Source organism: Brachyhypopomus gauderio, chromosome 6, assembly GCF_052324685.1.
Source record: "Brachyhypopomus gauderio isolate BG-103 chromosome 6, BGAUD_0.2, whole genome shotgun sequence".
NCBI classification, from domain to species: domain Eukaryota; kingdom Metazoa; phylum Chordata; class Actinopteri; order Gymnotiformes; family Hypopomidae; genus Brachyhypopomus; species Brachyhypopomus gauderio.
In genome coordinates, this window is record NC_135216.1 from 28,953,190 (window position 1) to 28,976,991 (window position 23,802).

Consider the following 23,802-nt stretch of genomic DNA (forward strand, 5'->3'; position numbering starts at 1 on the left):
ATATAAGAACAGATACGCTTCATCTATACAGAACAAAGAGGTACGCTTCATCTGTATAGAACAACGAGATACGCTTCATCTGTATAGAACAAAGAGATACGCTTCATCTATATAGAACAAAGAGATACGCTTCATCTGTATAGAACAAAGAGATACACTTAATCTATATAAGAACAGATACGCTTCATCTATACAGAACAAAGAGGTACGCTTCATCTGTATAGAACAAAGAGATACGCTTCATCTGTATAGAACAAAGAGATACGCTTCATCTGTATAGAACAAAGAGATATGTTTCATCTATATAGAACAAAGAGATACGCTTCATCTGTATAGAACAAAGAGATACGCTTCATCTATATAGAACAAAGAGATACGCTTCATCTATATAGAACAAAGAGATACGCTTCATCTGTATAGAACAAAGAGATACGCTTCATCTGTATAGAACAAAGAGATACACTTAATCTATATAAGAACAGATACGCTTCATCTATACAGAACAAAGAGGTACGCTTCATCTGTATAGAACAAAGAGATACGCTTCATCTGTATAGAACAAAGAGATACACTTAATCTATATAAGAACAGATACGCTTCATCTATACAGAACAAAGAGGTACGCTTCATCTGTATAGAACAAAGAGATACGCTTCATCTGTATAGAACAAAGAGATACGCTTCATCTGTATAGAACAAAGAGATACGTTTCATCTATATAGAACAAAGAGATACGCTTCATCTGTATAGAACAAAGAGATATGCTTCATCTATATAGAACAAAGAGATACGCTTCATCTATATAGAACAAAGAGATACGCTTCATCTGTATAGAACAAAGAGATACACTTAATCTATATAAGAACAGATACGCTTCATCTATACAGAACAAAGAGGTACGCTTCATCTGTATAGAACAAAGAGATACGCTTCATCTGTATAGAACAAAGAGATACGCTTCATCTGTATAGAACAAAGAGATACGTTTCATCTATATAGAACAAAGAGATACGCTTCATCTGTATAGAACAAAGAGATACGCTTCATCTATATAGAACAAAGAGATACGCTTCATCTATATAGAACAAAGAGATACGCTTCATCTGTATAGAACAAAGAGATACACTTAATCTATATAAGAACAGATACGCTTCATCTATACAGAACAAAGAGGTACGCTTCATCTGTATAGAACAAAGAGATACGCTTCATCTGTATAGAACAAAGAGATACACTTTATCTGTATAGAACAAAGAGATACGCTTCATCTATATAGAACAAAGAGATACACTTTATCTGTATAGAACAAAGAGATACGCTTCATCTATATAGAACAAAGAGATACACTTAATCTATATAAGAACAAAGAGATACGCTTCATCTATATAGAACAAAGATACGCTTCATCTATATAAGAACAGAGATACGCTTCATCTATATAAGAACAAAGAGATACGCTTCATCTATAAGAACAAAGAGATACGCTTCATCTATATAAGAACAGAGATACGCTTCATTTATATAAGAACAAAGAGATACGCTTCATTTATATAAGAACAAAGAGATACACTTCATCTATATAGAACAAAGAGATACGCTTCATCTATATAAGAACAAAGAGATACGCTTCATTTATATAAGAACAAAGAGATACGCTTAATTTATATAAGAACAAAGAGATACACTTCATCTATATAAGCAACGCAAACACACAAACCAACAAATAATCAGACTAAACCAAAGTGCACAATACATAAACAAAAAACTAATACCAAAGTGCATCATTCATAAAGAATCTTGATTAAGGGCCCATTCCCCAATATTTCTGACATGTGGGGGAGAGCAGTTAGGGTTAGGGTAGAGTTAGGGATTAGGGTTAGGGTAGAGTTAGGGATTAGGGTTAGGGGTTATGAATTACACCATGGGAAAGAGAAAGGGAACAGCAACCTTCATCCCCAACAGACAGACCATCAAATAAAGAACACAGAAAAATCACATGAAGACTAAACACTAAACACTAAAACTAAACACTAAAACACTGCCAAGCAATATTATTACATCAGAAATTACAAAACAACTAAAATTACAGTAGTGGAAAAAACAGTGAAAGGAAAAGATCTGGTAAAGTGAAAGCGTTTGCTGCCCTCTACAGCCCACAGGGTGAAGTACATGTTGTATAACCAGGTGAACATATTTCTAATAGAACACATTACACTACAACGAGACCGTCACTCCTATAACACACAACATCAACTCTCTTCTATACACAATATGAACTGCACACACATAGTTGAGATCAATGTTACGTTTGTTATGAACCTCTGGTCTATTAAGGATGACTGACAAGTTCCATCCATTATACATACCACCTGGTCTAAAATGTATTCTGACAGTAGAGATATGCAGGTGATGTACAGAAAGTCTTGAGCTGAAGCTACAGATCTGGGTGCAGTCAAGGTTTGGGGTCAAATGTGTATGAGTGTAAACAGGTGCAACAGGTTATTGGTGAGAAATCTAAACACAGTTGAATTACACACTAATTCTTTATGCAGTGTTAGTGCAAGTAAGACATATGGTATAATGTTAACAAACTGTACGTGTGTGTCAAAAAGGTGAACCAACAACTAAGTCAACACAATGGCACTTATTATGCTTCACATATCACATACATTCAGTACATTCTGAGTATATTCTAATCTCAGTACATTCTGAGTATATTCTAATCTCAGTACATTCTGAGTATATTCTAATCTCAGTACATTCTAATCTCATTATACACAAATCTCTCATAATGACTGAATCTCAGGATGAAATCTAAGGATGAATGGGGATGAGGAATCTTCTGCACCAACGCAATAATTAATATTTTAATTAAATGAATGATTAAAACATTAAAAGATAATATCTGCTTATGCGTTAACACAGAGTCAGTCAGTGATACCATATTCACGCAACTTACCGAAGCCATGGGAACAGCAAGTGGTTACTGTGGAGACTGGCAACACACACAAATCATCAAGGGAAACAGAAAAATGTATATATATATATATATATATATATATATATATATATATATATATATATATATATATATATATATATATATATATATACATTTATATACATATATATACAGATTTACACCTGCCACTTCTCTATATGATTGGGAGATTCATGTGTCATTTATTGCAACATGATCAATAAATAATCATGACATCACTAAGTATTTACCTCTAACAGAAGGAAGTGGAAACCATTGTTTCCTGATTCGAAATACCTAGTCTGGCTAGCTAGGTTAGGGTTATGGTCAGTGCTTAATTTGAAAAAACTGACTAAAACTGAAAAAATTTTATAGGGGAGACACGGAAAGGCGGAATAGAAAAATGTAAAAAAAAATGTATTTTATATAATTATTTGTTCAATCAATTGGTTCAACGCAGACAGATTTCTTCATAACTTATAATTAGTAGGCCTGAAAGTTACTGGATCGAGGCAGACAGTTCCCGGAACGCACCCTTCAAAATGAAAGACTTCCAACAGGATCCGGCTCAAATTAAGCCCTGGATATGGTTAGTGTTAGTATGGTATGTTTTCATTAGAGATGTTTGTATGTGTGTGTGTGTGTGTGTGTGTGTGTGTGTGTGTGATGGATTAATTTTCACTGACCATAGTCTTAAAGCATATCATATGTTACCACACGTGTGAACTGTCAACAACAACATTCACCATTTAATTTGGATTAAAGGAGCAAAACAAATAATAGTTCATCATGCATCATACTAATGTTAAAATAAACACACACACACACACACACACACACACACACACACACACACACACACACACAAATACACACACACACACACACACACACACACACACACACACACACACACACACACACACACACACACACTCAAGTTCAGAGAGACTCCCTTACATAAAAACCAGTGATTGGTCGGTGTTTCATGCTTTAGACAGAATACTGCTTGCTGATTGGCTGAGAGCTTTAAGGGCACAAATTAAAAACATTCCTGTAAGGGAGGGGCTTGTGCATGCTTGTCATCTAGTTGCATAGCAACTTGCAGGAGAAAAGCCCATGCATTGCACACACACATGCATACATCAACCACACACATGCACACACACACACACACACACACACACACCCACATACATCATCAAACACATGCACATACACCATCATCAAACACACAAACGCACACACACACACACACACACACACACACACACACACACACACACACACACACACACACACTGTACAGCTCAAAATCACACACATACACACTACCTACTGCTTATAGACACGCACCCTCAACCCCAACAGCTCTAAACCAGACAAAACACACAGTTACAAACACAAACACGCACACACATGTGTATACACACACATCTCCAAACATGCACACACATGTGTATGGGAGGGTGTATGGGATGTGGTGTATTTAGAGGTGTGTATGGGGGTGGGTGTGTGAGTGTGGTTGGGGGTATGGATGTGTGTATGGGTATATGAGTGAGGGGTGTGTATGGGGGTGGGTGTGTGAGTGTGTTTGGGGGTATGGATGTGTGTATGGGTATATGAGTGAGGGGTGTATGTGGGTGTGTGGTACACGGGGTATTCAGATAACATCAGAAGGACGGGGTGGTTGTAGAGGTGTGTGTGGGGTTGTGGGGTAGCAGTGTGTGTAGTTTCTCATGTTCATATGACATTTAAACAAGAACCTCCAGTGTGACCCACTAGAGCAAGACTAATATCACCAACCCTAACATAATATACCCAACCCTAACCAACCCTAACCCAATATCACCAACCCTAACATAATATACCCAACCCTAACATAATATACCCAACCCTAACCCAATATCACCAACCCTAACATAATATCCCCAACCCTAACATAATATCCCCAACCTTAGTGAATGCACAGGCCACCTTATTGTAATGTATACTTGACTAAAATAAACGGTGTGTGTTATAGCATGTATGACTGAATGTATCTGTGAGGAAGACAAACACTGTGTACCTCAATCTTCCTCCCCTCCACCAGCGTGCCATGCAAGTGTTCTCTGGCTTCTTCTGCATCCACACTTGACTCAAACGTCACAAAACCAAAACCCTGTGCAGAGATTACAGTCAAACAATAAAAACCCTGTGCAGAGATTACAGTCAAACAGTAAAAACCCTGTGCATAGATTACAGTCAAAACAATAAAAACGCTGTTTGGAGATTACAGTAAAAAAAAAAAGAATATAATTGTCAGTCTCTGGTTTTCTCCACCTCATTAGCTTAGCTTCAAATGATTAGCATTAGGCAACTTTCCATTTATAATCTTACAGTATTCAAATTTACCACGCTGATTACAATATACAGTATATACATAAAGCAAAAAAATATCAATGAACTTTAACAAAAGGCACAAAATGCTACACATGCTTATCTCCACTGATCACATGGTTTTACCTATCTGAGTGATTAGTGACTCTCACATAGTGTTCTTCATGGCACCATCACACAGAAATCCAGATTAAAACCCTCCTATTACCCCTGTCAAACTCACCTTAGAACCCCTCTCGTTGAAAATGATCTCTACATCCAAAATCTTCCCAAATTGCTGTAAAGTAAATGAGACAGTGTGAGCTCTAGAGTGATAGCAGACTCAGGTCCAAGGCTCCTCTTCCATGGAGAAGTATTGTATTATCTGCAGAACACTTAGACATTGAGGCTACACCACAGCAGAACCCTGGCCAACCCTTCCCCACTCAGCTAGTGTTAGAGTAGGGTTAGGGTAGGGTAGGATTAGGGTAGGGTAGGGTTAGGGTACGGTAGGATTAGGGTAGGGTAGGATTAGGGTAGGGTAGAATTACGGTAGGGTAGGGTTAGGGTAGGGTAGGGTAGGATTAGGGTAGGGTAAGGGTAGGGTTAGGGTAGGGTGGGGTAGGGTTAGGGTAGGATTAGGGTAGGGTAAGGGTAGGATTAGGGTTAGGGTAGGGTAGGGTTAGGGTAGGGTAGGGTAGGGTTAGGGTTAGGGTAGGGTAACCCTAAGTTAAAATCTTAGACATCTACCATTCAATCAATACTGTTTTTTTCCTGAAGGGAAATATGTTGTGCTGTCAGGCTGCCAAACAAAAACATGTTAAGACCACATATACAATTTTATCATGCAAACATTCAAAATCCATTAGGAAACCCTCATTTCATGTCAGTTGAGTCAATTAAATGAGTGCTGGTCAAGACTTGGGACAAGATGGCGCCAGTGTCTGTGGCCTGCCTTCTGTCTCTACGAACTGTGGTTGTGTTCCTGCTGTTTTGTTTGCTTGTTATATTGAATGTCAACTCTCTACTGGTATATGATCGCCAAACACTCTTAAATATACGTAAATCATGCGTATGCTGGGAACGTTTCAATCAAGACGGACCGAGGACCTTCTACCTACCACCTCCTTTGAGTATACCAGCTTGCCTCCGCCGTTTTCCAGCTCTATCTGCATGCAGAAGGCGCAGACGTCGTGGTAAACGCGGCGGCAGGTTGATAAAACTTAAAGTCAGCTTGGCGTGCTCTTCTGTCACCTTCTCTGGAGCTACTGAGTCGGCCTCTCTTCGTTTCATTTCATGGCGCTTCCTGGATCCGATCGCCTCCACGTTGGTTTCTTTGATCGGCTCGGATAAGGTGCAACTGACAGGCGTCTCTTTTCCTTACCTCTGCGGCCGTGGGGTGAACCTATGCAACCTGCAGCCTCTTGCTCGGGCCCGGCAGTCAGCTAATGCTCCGGCTGCTGTCAGGATGGCGCTGGTAAATTCTAGATCACTAGCCAACAAAACGTTTATCCTGAAGGATTTTTTTACGTCCCACAGTCTGGATTTTCTCTGTGTTACCGAGACATGGTTGGCTGTTGGTGAGTCTAGTGCTTTTGTGAACTTCTGCCACCCGATTGCACTTATTCAGGACGCGGCGGAGGCACAGCGACTGTTTACAAAGAACAGTATAAATGTAAACGGGTCAATCCGACAACATCTTATTCCAGCTTTGAGGTTCACTTATTTGAACTTTGCTCTGCATCCCCAGTGTTGTGCGCTGTTGTATACAGGCCACCTAAGTATAACAAAGATTTTATCGGGGACTTTGCAGACTTTTTGGCAGAATTAATGCCATATTATGATCGGATTTTATTAGTTGGTGATTTTAATATTCATGTATGCTGTCCCTCGAAACCGTTGGCCAATGATTTCCTACATCTTATTGATTCTTTTAATTTTGTACAGAGTGTGTCTGGTTCAACACAGGAGCGTGGGCACACTCTTGACCTTGTTTTAACATATGGTTTTACTGTTTCTAACTTGGAGGTTTGTGACGCAGTTTTTTCTGACCATATGCCTGTTATTTTTGACATGCCTTTCTTATGTCATATGGTGAAATCTCGCATTGCTACACGGCACTGTCGTGTTTTTAATTCTTCTACCGCCGCTCGGTTCTTGGCAGCCTTTAATGCTACGATCAGCCGTTCTGAGTCTCTTGATTTTAATTCCGATGTCGAGGCATTCACTTCTCGATTTAACTCCACCTGCCAGACTGTTTTAGATACTGTGGCTTTGCTGAAAACTAGATCTTCCAAACCTCGATCTGAGCCTTGGATAAGCGAGCATACGCGCGCTGCCAGGCGCGATTGCAGGAGAGCTGAGCGTAAGTGGAAGAAGGACAAGTTACAGGTGTCCTTCCAGTTGTTACGTGACAGTTGGCATTTTTATCAGAAATCTGTAAAAGTTGCTAGATCCAAGTACTTTTCTGATATTATTTCTTCTAACTGTAACAATCCTCGCGTTCTTTTTAAAACTGTAAATTCTGCCCTAAATGCACCACAATCGGTTTGCCTGGAGAGCTCCACTGAATTGTGTGAGAATTTCTTGAGCTTTTTTATTAATAAGGTTTCTAGCATTAGGGCCCTCATTAGTTCTCCCGTTTATGACCCTCTGATCTCTGAGACATGCCCAGCTGTTTTTGACCAGTTTGAGCCTGTCACTTTGCCATCACTGAGAGATATCATTGGTCTTATGAAGCCTGCTGGGTCTCCAAATGACCTCATTCCACCCCGACTTTTTAAAGAGGTCCTTCCCACCTTGGCACCTTATTTACTTAATATTATTAATGGAAGCTTAGCTAATGGTATAGTGCCTGTCAGTTTTAAGCATGCAGTGGTAACCCCACTTCTGAAAAAACCTGATCTAGACTCCTCTAAACTGTCCAATTTTAGACCAATTTCCAAACTTCCATTTCTTTCAAAAATTTTAGAGAAAGTTGTCTACTGCCAGCTGAGTGCATTTTTACATAATTATGACACCCTGGAAGTGTTCCAGTCCGGTTTTAAATCCTGTCACAGTACTGAGTCAGCACTGCTGCGGGTTTTTAATGACATTCTTTTATCCACTGACTCTGGTCACTGTGTTGCTTTGGTCCTGTTGGATCTAACAGCGGCCTTCGATACAGTGGACCATCAGATCCTTCTGTCTCGTTTGGAAAATTGGGTGGGCATTAAGGGTGTTGTTTTAGATTGTTTCAGATCCTATTTATCAGAGAGAAGTTTTTGTGTCCATATTGGAGCTTCTGAATCCTGTACATCACCGCTTACATGTGGGGTACCTCAAGGCTCTATACTTGGCCCTCTTCTGTTCTCTCTGTATCTACTGCCAATGGGATCGATTTTTAGGAGACATGACATCGCTTTCCACTTTTATGCTGATGACTGTCAAATTTTTGTTCCATTAAAGCAGCAAAATGCATATTCTGAAGACCATCTTTTAAAGTGCATTGGAGACATCAAGGCATGGCTGTCCACAAATTTTTTGCACCTGAATGATGAGAAGACTGAGGTCATGCTGTTTGGACCTAGTGACACCGCCAAAATTAATGTTGATCTTGGTCCTTTGAATCAATATCAGACACAGACGGCAACAAATCTGGGTGTAAAACTGGACAGTAATCTAAAATTTGATGCTCAGATTAAGTCAGTAGTCAAGTCCAGCTTTTTTCAATTGAGACAACTGACAAAGGTGAAGCAATTTCTTTCACGGCACCAGTTTGAGATTTTAATCCATGCTTTTATCACAACTCGTTTGGATTATTGCAATGTACTTTATGTTGGTCTGAACCAGACACTACTTACCCGACTACAGATGGTACAAAATGCTGCTGCTCGACTTTTAGTTGGTGTCAAAAAATGTGAGCACATCACACCGATTTTAGTCTCACTTCACTGGCTCCCAGTTCGTTTTAGGATTGATTTTAAAATTCTTGTATTGGTTTTTAAGGGTCTTCATGGCCTTGCCCCATCGTATCTATCTGACCTCCTCCACTCATGCGCCCCTTCACGCTCACTCAGGTCAGCTGATCGGTAACTTTTAGTCATCCCAAAGACTAAGAGGAAGATGAGAGGTGACCGGGCCTTTTCAGTCGCTGCCCCAAAACTTTGGAACAATCTCCCTTTGCATATCAGGCAGGCTGACTCACTCTCTGCTTTTAAATGTGCTCTTAAAACACATTTTTTCTCTTTGGCTTTTAACCCAGTCTGAGATGTTGTGTGTGTTGAGAGCTTGTTTTTGTTTTAATTGTGGTTGTCTTTTATATGTATTTTATGCTCCTACTTGTGTACAGCACCTTGGCCAATGACATTGATTTTAAGGTGCTTTATAAATAAATTTGATTTGATTTTGATTTGAGCTCTGTGGATGTTTAAATGACATATAATGGACAGGGTGGGCATATACTTGTTTATCCAATAACACCTTTATCAATGTAGGTATCTGGTGCTCATATATAATTGTACTATTCATGTATTGTTAGGTTAACACGTTTCCAGTCTGAGATAATCCTAATCCTAATCCTAACCCTAATCCTAACCCCAACCCCAACCCTAACCACAATGTAGTTCACCCTAACCCTAATGCAGTTATCCCTAACCCTAACGGTAATTGAGATAACTCTAATTAACCCTATTTGAGATAACCCTAATCCTAACTCTAATAGATGTCTCATTAGTGGATGTATTTAAATGTCTGGGAACACAGCTTTGTGAGACTTTAACATAGTGTAGTGGCAGTGGCCAAATAGCAGTCACATATCCTTTACTAGTCAGTAATTCAGTATCAGTACATCAGTACCAGACTAGTCAGTAATTCAGTATCAGTACATCAGTACCAGACTTAGTAATTCAGTATCAGTACATCAGTACCAGACTCAGTAATTCAGTATCAGTAACTCAGTACCAGTGTGAGGAGTGACAATGTTTTAATCAGTGCAATTCTGGTTGTAATTGATTGGATTGTTACCTGGTGTGGACTGTTAGGAGGGGAGGAGTCTGGACGTTGTCCCTATAAATGGGGACAGAAGATAAATGGAGAGGAGCGCGCTTTTTAAAGGACATGGAGCAGTTTCGTCCGGGGTTGGTTTAACTGGAAAAACCGCGACAAGAGTGATTACTACTACACGTCGGTTTGACTGTGGAACGGCAGACGGCGGGCATCAGGTTACGCCATAGTGACATCGCCTGAGCGAGGAGTCCGTGGGTGATGCCGCTGGCTGAGACTGCCGGAGTGAGTTCTACCTGCGCTGTGTACCGCTTCACTGGGAGTAGGCGTTGCTTGCTCCCGGGCAAAGCGTGAGTATAGTTGCTGCGAATTAAAGCCGCGATTAGAGATTTACTGCTTCCACAGCTCTTGTGGGCTGTGGTTTTTGCGATCGAGTACTGCTCCAGTTCTCCTGTGTTTCAGCGCGACGTGGCCGAAACGGTGACGCGGGACCAATTGGATTGGTGGTGGACTCCTCGTCGACTCCTCCCCTGGACTTTTATCATTTTATTATTTTTCCCGTATAGTGTTGTGTGGACAGTCCCCTCCGGTGGTTGCCGGTAGACTCCGTGTGTGATTTGTGGTGGATTATATTTTAGTGGCAACGTGTTTGTGTACTTTTTGGTTATTTTAGTTTGCTGTGTGGGTTTTACTTTGGTGGGTATTTTTGGTAGGTTGTCTGGCGGCATCTTCTGTGAGGGCAGATCCAAGGTGTTTTATGCTATATTGTAATAAATTTGTAATAAATATATCCTTTAGTGTTTTGATTGCTCACCACCTGATCTGGAACCTGTGGGTGAAATACGACTATTTTATTAAGAGTTCCTAGGGCTCTCTTCCTCCTAGGTGGCGTAGTCTGGGTTAAAGTAGTCCGTCCAGCTTGGACAGGTTACAATTTCTGGCGCAGTCGGCAGGATCAGGTATTGTGAGCAATCTTAGTAGGTTTTTTTATTATTTAATACATTTTCTTTTAAAATGATGATGCCTATATTTGCAGGTGCACCTTGGCTTCCAAAATTCAATGGGGGAAAAGGGGAACTTAATTATTCAGAATGGAAAGAGCAGATCCAAGGGGTATTGGCTGTTACACAATATACGGAGGCTCAACAAGTTAGTTTAATTATTGGCGCATTAACTGGCGATGCTAAACGGGAAGTAAATGTTTTAGAACCAGGGGAGCGGGATAGAACTGGCAAAATTTTGCAGTTTTTAGATGGGCTATATGGGGATCAGATGAGCCTTGCAGTTTTGCGTTCCAGATTTTTTGGTTGTATGCAGAAAGATGGTGAACCACTGAGAGCTTTTATTTTACGTTTAAGGGAGTTGTTTGTTAGACTACGGGGACGCGATGAGGCTGAGGCCCCCTCCGACTCTCAATTACGTGATCAATTATTATTGGGTCTCCATAATGGAAGCCTGCGACAAGCCCTTAAGACATATGTACGGCGGAACCCTGAGGAGTCCTTTTCGGCAGTGTGCCGGGAGGCTGAATTATTGGATGGGGAACACCATGGACCTGAGCTCCCAGGTACAGGGGATTATATTAGGGGGGCATGTTCAAGTGTTAAGTCTTACCCACAGGAAGAGGATTGGAGACAAACACTGAAGCGTGAGATTCTGGGAGAAGTGAATGGACAGATGAAAGAATTGACACGTGAGTTACTTAGAGAGATAAAATCAGCTACAAGTCCCATGCCTTTTAGATCTAGGTCGGATAGGCCAGCTGTAGGGAAACGGCGTCTTCCCTTGGCTACCGATTCATGGGATCCAGAGGGGAGGCCAATTTGTCGTCGGTGTAATCAACCAGGTCATTTGGGCCGAAATTGTAGGAATGGTGTTGAAATTAGACCACCTTTAAACTAAATGTTCCTGCTGCTGAGGTCCAAGCTGCAGGAATAGGGGGGCACATCGGGACCACTGATAGGATAATTGGGGAGTGTCCATGGGTGCAAGTTTATGTGGGGGGTGTTCAACTCACTGGGCTTGTGGACACAGGTTCGCAAGTGACACTAATGCGACAAGGTGTGTATGATGAAACATTTGGAGGCATGGGCCTTCAGGAAGTTCCGACAGTGTTAACCCTTAGAGCAGCTAATGGACTTAAGATCCCATACACGGGATATGCAGTAATGGATTTTGAGGTAGAAGGAGTGAAAATTCCCTCATGTGGAGTAGTGATCGTACATGATGAGCATTTGTCTAGCCCTTTTATTATTGGTATGAACGTTGTTGCTGACTGCTGGGAAGCCCTTTTTCAGAAGCAGCCGACTGCTTCTTTAACTGGCTGCTCTCAACAGGGTTGGACTCAGGCTTTTGCCCTGTGCCAGTCCAGTTCGGCATCAAAAGATGGGTTTGTGGGGTATGTGTGGCCTGCCAGTCGCCATGGGATTAAAATACCTGCCAGGAGTGAAGTTGTGGTGTTGGGCTGTGTGCGGACTGGACCTCATGGAGCAGAGTATTGTGGGTTGGTGGAGGCAATGCCAGGACCCCTTCCAATTGAGGTAGCTCGAACAATCACCACAGTAAGGCATGGTCAAGTTTCAGTACGAATACGTAATGTCAATCCTTACGTTGTGTCGGTTGGGCGATATCAGAAGTTGGGCCGGTTATTCAGAGTAGATGAGGCTGAAGTATGTGGGGAACGAGATCTTCATTTGATCTCTGAACCTGATGGGGCTGTACAGGTTCAGATTGTCGAGGTTGCTACCACTGTCCCTGAGGATAGAAGTCAGATGATGGATCTCCTAGTTGGGGATGCCGATCTAACTTCACAACAACAATGTGAGTTCAAGATTTTTTTGCAGAAATGGCGCAAGGTGTTTGCTACCGGCGATGAGGATTTTGGAAGAACTGAAGTGGTCCAGCATCAGATTTTGACTGGTGACGCTGCGCCAATTCGAGAGAGGCACCGCCCTTTACCTCCTAAGATGTATAAGGAGATGAAGGTTTTGCTGGCTGAGATGCTGAATAAAGGTATTATTCGGGAGAGCGTTAGCCCGTGGGCCGCACCGATTGTGATGGTTAGGAAGAAAGATGGGAGTTGGCGATTTTGTGTGGACTATCGGAAGCTTAATGCTGTTACACATAAGGATGCTTTCCCTTTGCCTAGGATTGAGGAAACTTTGACAACATTGACTCAATCTAGGTGGTTTTCTACCTTGGATTTGGCTAGTGGATATTGGCAGGTGGGTATGGACCCCCGAGATCGGGAAAAGACGGCATTTGTTACTCCGCTAGGCCTATATGAATTTGAGCGGATGCCATTCGGATTGTGCAATGCGCCGGCTACCTTCCAGCGATTGATGCAGCAGTGTCTGAGTGGGTTGCTTACTGAATCATCATTGGTTTATTTGGATGACATTATTGTGTATTCCTCTGATTTTTCAACTCATTTGCAGCACCTAGATGCAGTTTTCATGCGGTTGTGGGAACATGGGCTGAAGTTGCGGCCTGATAAATGTAAGCTGTTACAGAGGGAAGTCAAGTTCTTGGGACATGTGGTGGACAGCCGAGGGGTGAGGCCCGATCCTGAGAAGGTTACAGCAGTTCAGGATTGTATTGCCCCAGTTACTGTGAGGCAGGTACGAGCCTTTTTGGGCCTTGCTGGATATTATCGGCGGTTCATTCCAGGGTTTGCCCGGATGGCTTTGCCATTGACACGGCTCCTCTCTGGTACTTCGGCTGCTAGCTCACGACCACAGAAGGTTGAGTGGACGGCAGCATGTCAAGATGCATTTGATCAGTTGAAGGTGGCGCTGACGCAGGCCCCTATTTTAGCCTATGCAGATTTTTCCCTACCCTTCATGGTGTATACTGATGCAAGCAATCAAGGGTTGGGTGCCATCTTGGCTCAGGTTCAGGATGGTAGAGAGCGAGTAATCGCTTATGCCAGTCGAACTCTTCACCCTACCGAACGCAATGACTCTAATTATAGTTCCTTCAAGTTGGAGCTGTTGGCACTGAAGTGGGCGGTTACGGAGAAGTTTAAAGATTACTTAATGGGTACAAAGTTTACTGTGTTCACAGATAACAACCCTGTGGCCCATTTGCAGACTGCCCGGCTGGGAGCAACCGAGCAGCGGTGGGTGGCCCAACTGTCATCATTTGATTTTGAGGTGAAGTACCGCCCTGGTAAGGAAAATGTCGGCGCAGATGCGCTTTCCAGATTATTCCGACCCACAGTTTCTGTGGATAAGGCTGATGTGCAAGTGGTAGAGGCATCTCTAGACCAACTCGAAGAGGCTGTGGGATATAAGGAGTGGCAAACGTATCAAGAGGGTGACCCTGATATTGAGAAGGTTAAGGGTTATATCAAGGCTGGGCACGTACCCAGTAGAGATGAGCGTAGAGCATTACCCCTTCGTGCTAACCGCCTTCTGCAGCAGAGGAGGAAGTTACTGGTTCAAGACCATGTGCTGTGGAGAAAGGCTATAGATCCTAATACTCATGAGTTGTTTTTGCAGGTCGTCTGCCCTGCCTCCAAGTGCCAAGAGGTATGGAGGAAACATCATGAAGCTGCAGGGCATGCAGGGGTTGAGCGTACTTTGCCAAATATTCGCAGGCACTATTTCTGGCCAAGGATGGAAGAGGAGGTGCGTGGCTTTCAGGCGAGGTGTGCAACCTGCAGTCTGCAGAAAGACAGAGCCGAGGTTCGGGCCCCTTTGAACCCAATAGAGGTATCTTTTCCCATGGAGGTTATAGCATTGGATTTCCTTTCTTTAAGTAGACCTAGCGATGTTTATCAGAACATTCTGGTGATCACAGATATGTTCACACGTTATGCATGGGCCATCCCAACACGAGATCAAACAGCCCTCACCACTGTGAAAGTGCTTTGGTCCCATGTGATTAGTACTTTTGGGTGCCCCATGCGGTTCCATTCTGATCAAGGTCCAAATTTCGAGTCTGCCTTGATAAAGGAGCTGTGTACTTTGTATGGGACAGTCAAAAGTCGGACTACCCCATATCATCCCAGTGGAAATGGTAGAACAGAGAGGTTGAATCAGACTCTGTTAAACATGTTGCGGACCTTGGAGGAAGAAAAACAGAACCATTGGCCTGAATACCTCCCAGAGTTGCTTTTAGCCTATAATAATACTGTGCATGGTGCTACTAATTTCTCCCCTGCCTTCTTGATGTTTGGACGACACTGTCGTCTGCCTGTCCACATTACACTGGGTATAGATTCCCCTGTAGATAGGCTAACCCACGGAGAGTGGGTACGGGTGCATAATGGAAAAATGTCATATGCTTTCCAGCTAGCCAGACGGAGAGCCAGTGTGGCTGCTGCCCAGGGTAAGCGTCAGTATGATCGTAGAGCTGATGCTGCCCCACTACTGCCTGGAGAGAGGGTGTGGATTCGAGATCGGGGAAGACAAGGTAGAGGCAAGATGGGGGGGGTTTTGGAATCCAGAAGTCTATGTGGTTATAGGCTTAGTGGGGGAGACAGGGGTGGTCTACCATTTAAGATCAGAGCAGGGTGGGAAAGAAAAAGTTTTACATCGGAATGCTTTGAAGCCATGCGTGTCGAGCCCAGAAGGTGCACCTGCAGAGGTAAGGGATGAAGTGATTGTTTGTGAACCCCCTGTACCAATATGTGGGTTGTATGTGAATGTTGCCCCGGAAGGAGGAAATGGACTGGATGTTCCCCGACGTTCAGTGCGGACAAACTTCGGACAACCTCCTGCCCGTTATAGGGAGTGACCCATCCCTATTCTGTGTGTTTGTCAGGGACTGACAAGATTAAAGAATGGGGGGGTGTGAGGAGTGACAATGTTTTAATCAGTGCAATTCTGGTTGTAATTGATTGGATTGTTACCTGGTGTGGACTGTTAGGAGGGGAGGAGTCTGGACGTTGTCCCTATAAATGGGGACAGAAGATAAATGGAGAGGAGCGCGCTTTTTAAAGGACATGGAGCAGTTTCGTCCGGGGTTGGTTTAACTGGAAAAACCGCGACAAGAGTGATTACTACCACACGTCGGTTTGACTGTGGAACGGCAGACGGCGGGCATCAGGTTACGCCATAGTGACATCGCCTGAGCGAGGAGTCCGTGGGTGATGCCGCTGGCTGAGACTGCCGGAGTGAGTTCTACCTGCGCTGTGTACCGCTTCACTGGGAGTAGGCGTTGCTTGCTCCCGGGCAAAGCGTGAGTATAGTTGCTGCGAATTAAAGCCGCGATTAGAGATTTACTGCTTCCACAGCTCTTGTGGGCTGTGGTTTTTGCGATCGAGTACTGCTCCAGTTCTCCTGTGTTTCAGCGCGACGTGGCCGAAACGGTGACGCGGGACCAATTGGATTGGTGGTGGACTCCTCGTCGACTCCTCCCCTGGACTTTTATCATTTTATTATTTTTCCCGTATAGTGTTGTGTGGACAGTCCCCTCCGGTGGTTGCCGGTAGACTCCGTGTGTGATTTGTGGTGGATTATATTTTAATGGCAACGTGTTTGTGTACTTTTTGGTTATTTTAGTTTGCTGTGTGGGTTTTACTTTGGTGGGTTTTATTTTTGGTAGGTTGTCTGGCGGCATCTTCTGTGAGGGCAGATCCAAGGTGTTTTATGCTATATTGTAATAAATTTGTGGAATATATCCTTTAGTGTTTTGATTGCTCACCACCTGATCTGGAACCTGTGGGTGAAATACGACTATTTTATTAAGAGTTCCTAGGGCTCTCTTCCTCCTAGGTGGCGTAGTCTGGGTTAAAGTAGTCCGTCCAGCTTGGACAGGTTACACCAGACTAGTCAGTAATTCAGTATCAGTACATCAGTACCAGACTAGTCAGTAATTCAGTATCAGTACATCAGTACCAGACTAGTCAGTAATTCAGTATCAGTACATCAGTACCAGACTAGTCAGTAATTCAGTATCAGTACATCACTACCAGACTAGACAGTAATTCAGTATCAGTACATCACTACCAGACTAGTCAGTAATTCAGTATCAGTACATCAGTACCAGACTAGTCAGTAATTCAGTATCAGTACATCACTACCAGACTAGTCAGTAGTAACCCTAACCCTAACCCTAGTACCAGTAACTCAGTACCAGACTGGTCAGTAATTCAGTACCAGTAACTCAGTACCAGACTAGTCAGTAATTCAGTATCAGTACATCAGTACCAGACTAGTCAGTAATTCAGTATCAGTACATCTGTACCAGACTAGTCAGTAATTCAGTATCAGTACATCAGTACCAAACTAGTCAGTAATTCAGTAAGGGGCAGCATTAACATTTGAGTGTGTCTCTCCTATCCTCCAGTTCATCGCTCAATTACACACACTGATAACCTTTAACATACACTGTCTGATACGTATAGACATGTGGCAGTGTGTGTGTGTGTTTGTGTGTGTGTGTTTGTGTGTGTGTGTGTGTGTGTGTGTGTGTGTGTGTGTGTAATGTTAGTCTCACCCCAAACATCTGTCGCAGGTCAGGATCACGGAAACGGAAAGGAATATTTGACACATGCAGTCGCTTTGGTGCACAATTAGACTCCACCCCATCATCACCATCAACACGCATCACTCCACCCCCACTACACTGAGCTCCGCCCTCTGCCTGAGAAGAGCCATCAGACTGCTGGGAAAAGAGAGAAGGGTTAGGGGTTAGGGGGCATTTTTTGCAGAGAGCAGGTAGTTTCAGTTATGACACATTATATAACATTAAATCCATAATATTGACCCATGCCTAATCCTATCCTAACCATAAACCTACCATAAACTTACCCTCAAATTAACCTTCCAAAACATAACCCTATGCTAACCCTAACCCTGGCTCTGGGAAATACAAAGACAGCTGAAGAAGCAATCAAACCCTAACCCTACCGTAATCCCTATTCTAAACCAAACCCTAACCCTACCGTAATCCCTATTCTAAACCAAACCCTAACCCTACCGTAATCCCTATTCTAAACCAAACCCTAACATGAGTCTCACATATCTGATCAGGGGGGTAACATACACATCCTTATGGGGCAGTCATGGTCTGGTGGTTAGGGAACTGGTCTTGTGACTAGAGGGTTGTGGGTTTGATTCCCCGGCCATGACTGAAGTGCCCTTGAGCAAACACACCACTCTAGGCACGTGTGCACCACAGCCCTCTAGTGATCACCAGTGTGAGTGTGTTTATGTTCACCACAGTCCCATAGTGATCACTAGTGTGTGTGTGTGTGTGTGTGTGTGTGTGTGTGTATGTTCACCACAGCCCCCTAGTGATCACTAGTGTGTGTGTGTATGTTCACCACAGCCCCCTAGTGATCACTAGTGTGTGTGTGTGTGTGTGTGTGTGTGTGTGTGTATGTTCTCACTGCACAGATGGGAAAATGTGGAGGACTTTTCCCATCTGGGGAAAATCACAATTATATTCTAGTGTGGTATCTTAGATACAGTAACCTTAGATACACATACATTCAACTTCACCCACTCACCTCAACACATCCTGATCCATTGACAAACATACACCACACCACCCATCACCAATCATGCCCCCCATACAAATACCACCCATCACCAATCATACCCCCCATACGAACACCACACCACCCATCACCAATCATACCCCCATACGAACACCACCCATCACCAATCACACCCCCATACAAACACCACACCACCCATCACCAATCATACCCCCCCATACAAACACCACACCACCCATCACCAATCATACCCCCCATACGAACACCAGCCATCACCAATCATACCCCCCATACAAACACCACACCACCCATTACCAATCATACCCCCCATACGAACACCACACCACCCATCACCAATCATACCCCCATACAAACACCACCCATCACCAATTATACCCCCCATATGAACACCACACCACCCATCACCAATCATACCCCCCATACGAACACCACACCACCCATCACCAATCATACCCCCATACAAATACCACCCATCACCAATCATACCCTCCATACAAACACCACACCACCCATCACCAATCATACCCCCATACGAACACCACACCACCCATCACCAATCATACCCCCCATACAAACACCACACCACACCACCCATCACCAATCATACCCCCCATACGAACACCACACCACCCATCACCAATCATACCCCCATACAAATACCACCCATCACCAATCATACCCTCCATACAAACACCACACCACCCATCACCAATCATACCCCCATACGAACACCACACCACCCATCACCAATCATACCCCCCATACAAACACCACACCACACCACCCATCACCAATCATACCCCCCATACGAACACCACACCACCCATCACCAATCATACCCCCATACAAATACCACCCATCACCAATCATACCCTCCATACAAACACCACACCACCCATCACCAATCATACCCCCATACGAACACCACACCACCCATCACCAATCATACCCCCCATACAAACACCACACCACACCACCCATCACCAATCATACCCCCCATACGAACACCACACCACCCATCACCAATCATACCCCCCATACAAACACCACCCATCACCAATTATACTCCCCATACGAACACCACACCACCCATCACCAATCATACCCCCCATACGAACACCACCCATCACCAATCATATCCCCCATACAAACACCACACCACCCATCACCAATTATACCCCCATACGAACACCACACCACCCATCACCAATCATACCCCCCATACAAACACCACACCACCCATCACCAATCATACCCCCCATACGAACACCACCCATCACCAATCATACCCCCCATACAAACACCACACCACCCATCACCAATTATACCCCCCATACGAACACCACCCATCACCAATCATACCCCCCATACGAACACCACACCACCCATCACCAATTATACCCCCCATACTAACACCACACCACCCATCACCAATCATACCCCCCATACAAACACCACACACACAGCCACTCACATGTATTTACCCACACACACCCACATCACTTTCACCACTGAGTTCAGGTTCTTACAGGTGTGTTGTTGAGCGCTGGAGGAGTGTTGGCGGATGTTTTGGGGTGTGATGTAATCTCCACCCTTGAGGATTCAAATCCTGCCTCTGACATCACCACAGCACAATTCTGTGAGGGGGTAGGAACACAGGTACAGTGTGGGGTCACATCACCATAGCACCATTCTGTGAGTGGGTAGGGACACAGGTACAGGGTGGGCTCACCCAGTCTTCCTGTACACCTGCAGAATTACGGGAACCCTTAACCCTTAAAACAGGAGAAAGGGCCAGTGGGGTAGAGGTGAGAATTGCTTCCATGAAAAATTTACATTTATGGCATTTGAATGAATGAATGAATGTTCGATTTATATAGCACCTTCCAAATTCCCAAGGCGCTTTACAATTTAACACAGGTACAAGTCACAGACAACCAATCACACACCGGCGAGAAGCGGCAGCCAATTGCGCACAGCGTACTCTCCACCGGAAGCCACAGCCCCCTGGGGGACTGAATGGGGTGCAGGAAGGGGAGAGAGGACAGACCCTAGTGGCAGAGCACCATCCACCACTGGGCATACAAGCACACAAACACACACTCAGACACTAGTTTCTATTGAACATAGAGACACAGACACACACTCAGGGAGAATTTGTTGACTGCCAATTTACCTAACCTCCATGTTTTTGGACTGTGGGTGGAAACCGGAGACCCTGGAGGAAACCCACGCAGACACGGGGAGAACATGGAAACTCCACTCAGATAGGGACTTGAACCCAAGACCCCAGTGCTGAGTGGCAAACGTGCTAACCACCAAGCCACCGTGTTGCCCATTTAGCAGACGCTCTTATCCAGAGCGACTTACAAAAGTGCTATGTAGTTGTTTGGAATCTCCAAGGTAGTATAGATAGTCCTGAACACAAGGTACTCTAACTCTAGGTACTCTAGGAAAAACCACTAGACGAAAATTTATAGCAACTCCATGCATTATTAAGACTGAAAACCATATACACAGACATATACATAGACTGAACATCTGAGAAAGCTTGTACTGAAACATATACAGATAGAAAATAAGAAGCACTTTGACTGACTTTACACACATGTACATGTGACAAGGAAGCATATGATCAAGAGATGAATGGGACAGACCAGGAGCGAGTACGTACCCTAACCCTAACCCCTAAACCTAACCCCTAATCTAAACCTAAGCTATGTAGAAGTACTGAAATGTATAAGTATGATGTATATGCATATAAAGATCACCAGAAGAGCTGGTGAAACATTATTTAAACATACATATTATAAACATTATAACATTATAACATTATAAACATTATAAACATTATAACATTATAACATTATAAACATAACATTATAAACATTATAACATTATAACATTATAAACATTATAACATTATAAACATTATAACATTATAACATTATAAACATAAACATTATAACATTATAAACATTATAACATTATAAACATTATAAACATTATAACATTATAAACATTATAACATTATAACATTATGTTAAGCAGAAGCTCTCCACCACACAGTTATGGAAGGACCTGGGGCGTCTTTATTTATTACACCTGCACTCCACTCACTGCACTGGTTACCTGTCGGCTTTAGAATAGATTTTAAGGTTCTAGTCATGGTTTTTAAATGTCTTCATGGTCTTGCCCCTCTTTACCTCAGTGAAATGATGGTTAGATATGTTCCAGTAAGGTCTCTCAGGTCTTCAAACAGTAATCTACAGGTGATTCCTAAAAGCCGATTAAAGATTGGCGAGGGTGCTTTTAGCAACTATGGCTCAAAGCTCTGGAACTCTCTTCCTGAAGAGCTCAGAGGCATTTCATCCCTGCATAGCTTCAAGAACAGTCTCAAAACCTTCCTGTTTAGATCTGCTTTTAGTTAAGAAACTCTAACTCTTATTTACTGTGAAGCTGGGCGGCGGCAGACGGACGAGACACAGAGTCCTTGTTGCGACAGACGTCACTTTTATTATTACGTATAAAGCGCTTTGTTTAGCGCACAGAAAACAAGCACACACAACGTGCAGACTCCAACATTAGACAACGACGAGCACAAGACACTGCGCGAACGCACATTAAATAGACAGACCACATCAACCCCACGTGATGACGAGAAGAGCCACAGGTGAGACGGATAATGACAAGACGCACCCACACCCACGGAGGTACACAGACGCAGACGAATAGACGCAGACAACATTAACACACGCCCCAAAGGAAGGGTTCGGGGACCGTAGCGTGACATTTACTTTATTACATTATGTTGTCTATTATTTTATGTCACTTTATTTCATTATTTTATTGTGTTTGTTTGCTTCCTTTAATTTTAATATTTTATTTTTATCTTCTTATCTTTGCTCCCTCTTTAGATCTGCTTTTAGTTAAACTTTGTCTCTCTACTCAGCAGAAACTTATTGCAGAGGTTGTGACTTCTCTCCTGGTACATGTATACACAGGCGACGCCAGACACAGTTCATAGGGAACTGTCAGGATCAGGGGATCTAACTCGACAAGAGTCCAGAGGTTTGGCGGTCGAACTCCACTGGGGGGTATACAGGTGGCACCATTGGTGGTTACCAGGCAGGGTAACTGAGGTTGCGCTCTGTGTGAGTGTTTGTTGTATGAGAGAGCGTGGGTGAGTAGCTAAATCTGTTCTAATTATTTTAATAGTTTTCCCGATAATTATTATCTTATTTACTTTACTTTTTTATTATCTTATTTACTTTACTTTTTGTTATTTTAATATTTTTATCTTTAATTTCTTTTACCATTTTCTTTTTGTCTTTCTTTGCTTCCATTTAATGTTTCTTTTTATTTATACTGTAAAGCACTTCGAGTTGCATGTATGTATGAAAGGTGCTATACAAATAAAGATTATTATTATTATTGTTATTATTAGGCCCACCCTCTTTATTTAGGCCCGCCCTCTTTAGCTTCCTCAGAAAATACAACCATTGGAGGGCCTTTTTTACAGCTGCAATGGTGTTGGTTCGCCAGGTAAGGGTGTGACTCAGGTGCACTCCAAGGCACATAAGGATGGAACCCTTCTCCACAGCTGTTCAATGTAAAGTCCAGCCACCACACACCATCATTTGTGAACTTTGTAAGCTCTACAGTTGTGTGTCATCAGTGTGTACAGCAATGGTCTAAACATACAACCCTAAAACAACCATAGTCTCTCCAACATGTCCTGGGTCTTCCCCAGGTCTCCTCCCAGTTGGACATGCCAGAACACCTGACAGGGAGGCACCCAGGTGGCATCTGGACCAGACACCCGAACCACCTCTACTGGCTCCTCTCTACGTGGAGGAGCAGCGGCTCTACTTCAAATAAGTCTCTCCTGAATGACCGAACTCCTCACCTTATCTCCAAGGGAGAGCCTGGACATTACACTCATTTCAGCCGCTTGTATTTGTGATCTCATTCCTTCGGTCACTACCCAGAGCTTGTGTCCATAGGT

The 23,802-nt window shown here is 43.3% G+C and overlaps 1 protein-coding gene across 6 annotated transcripts in view; it reads right to left on the bottom strand.

Annotated features, from left to right (window-relative positions):
• The window catches only part of LOC143517597 (RNA binding protein fox-1 homolog 2-like), a 38,969-nt gene that overhangs the window by 12,028 nt on the left and 3,139 nt on the right, over nucleotides 1-23,802 (bottom strand). For 5 of the 6 annotated variants that reach the window (XR_013131992.1, XR_013131991.1, XM_077010296.1 and 2 more), the window contains exons 2-5: nucleotides 20,324-20,431; nucleotides 17,768-17,935; nucleotides 5,583-5,636; nucleotides 5,049-5,141 (exon numbers count right to left, since the gene is read on the bottom strand). Coding sequence is in view for 4 of the 6 variants with exons in the window: in XM_077010296.1 (XP_076866411.1) it covers nucleotides 5,049-5,141; nucleotides 5,583-5,636; nucleotides 17,768-17,935; nucleotides 20,324-20,431 (423 nt within the window). In the remaining 2 variants the exon portion in view is untranslated. The remainder of the gene's footprint in view (nucleotides 1-5,048; nucleotides 5,142-5,582; nucleotides 5,637-17,767; nucleotides 17,936-20,323; nucleotides 20,432-23,802) is intronic. The other variant, XM_077010298.1, reaches the window with a different exon arrangement.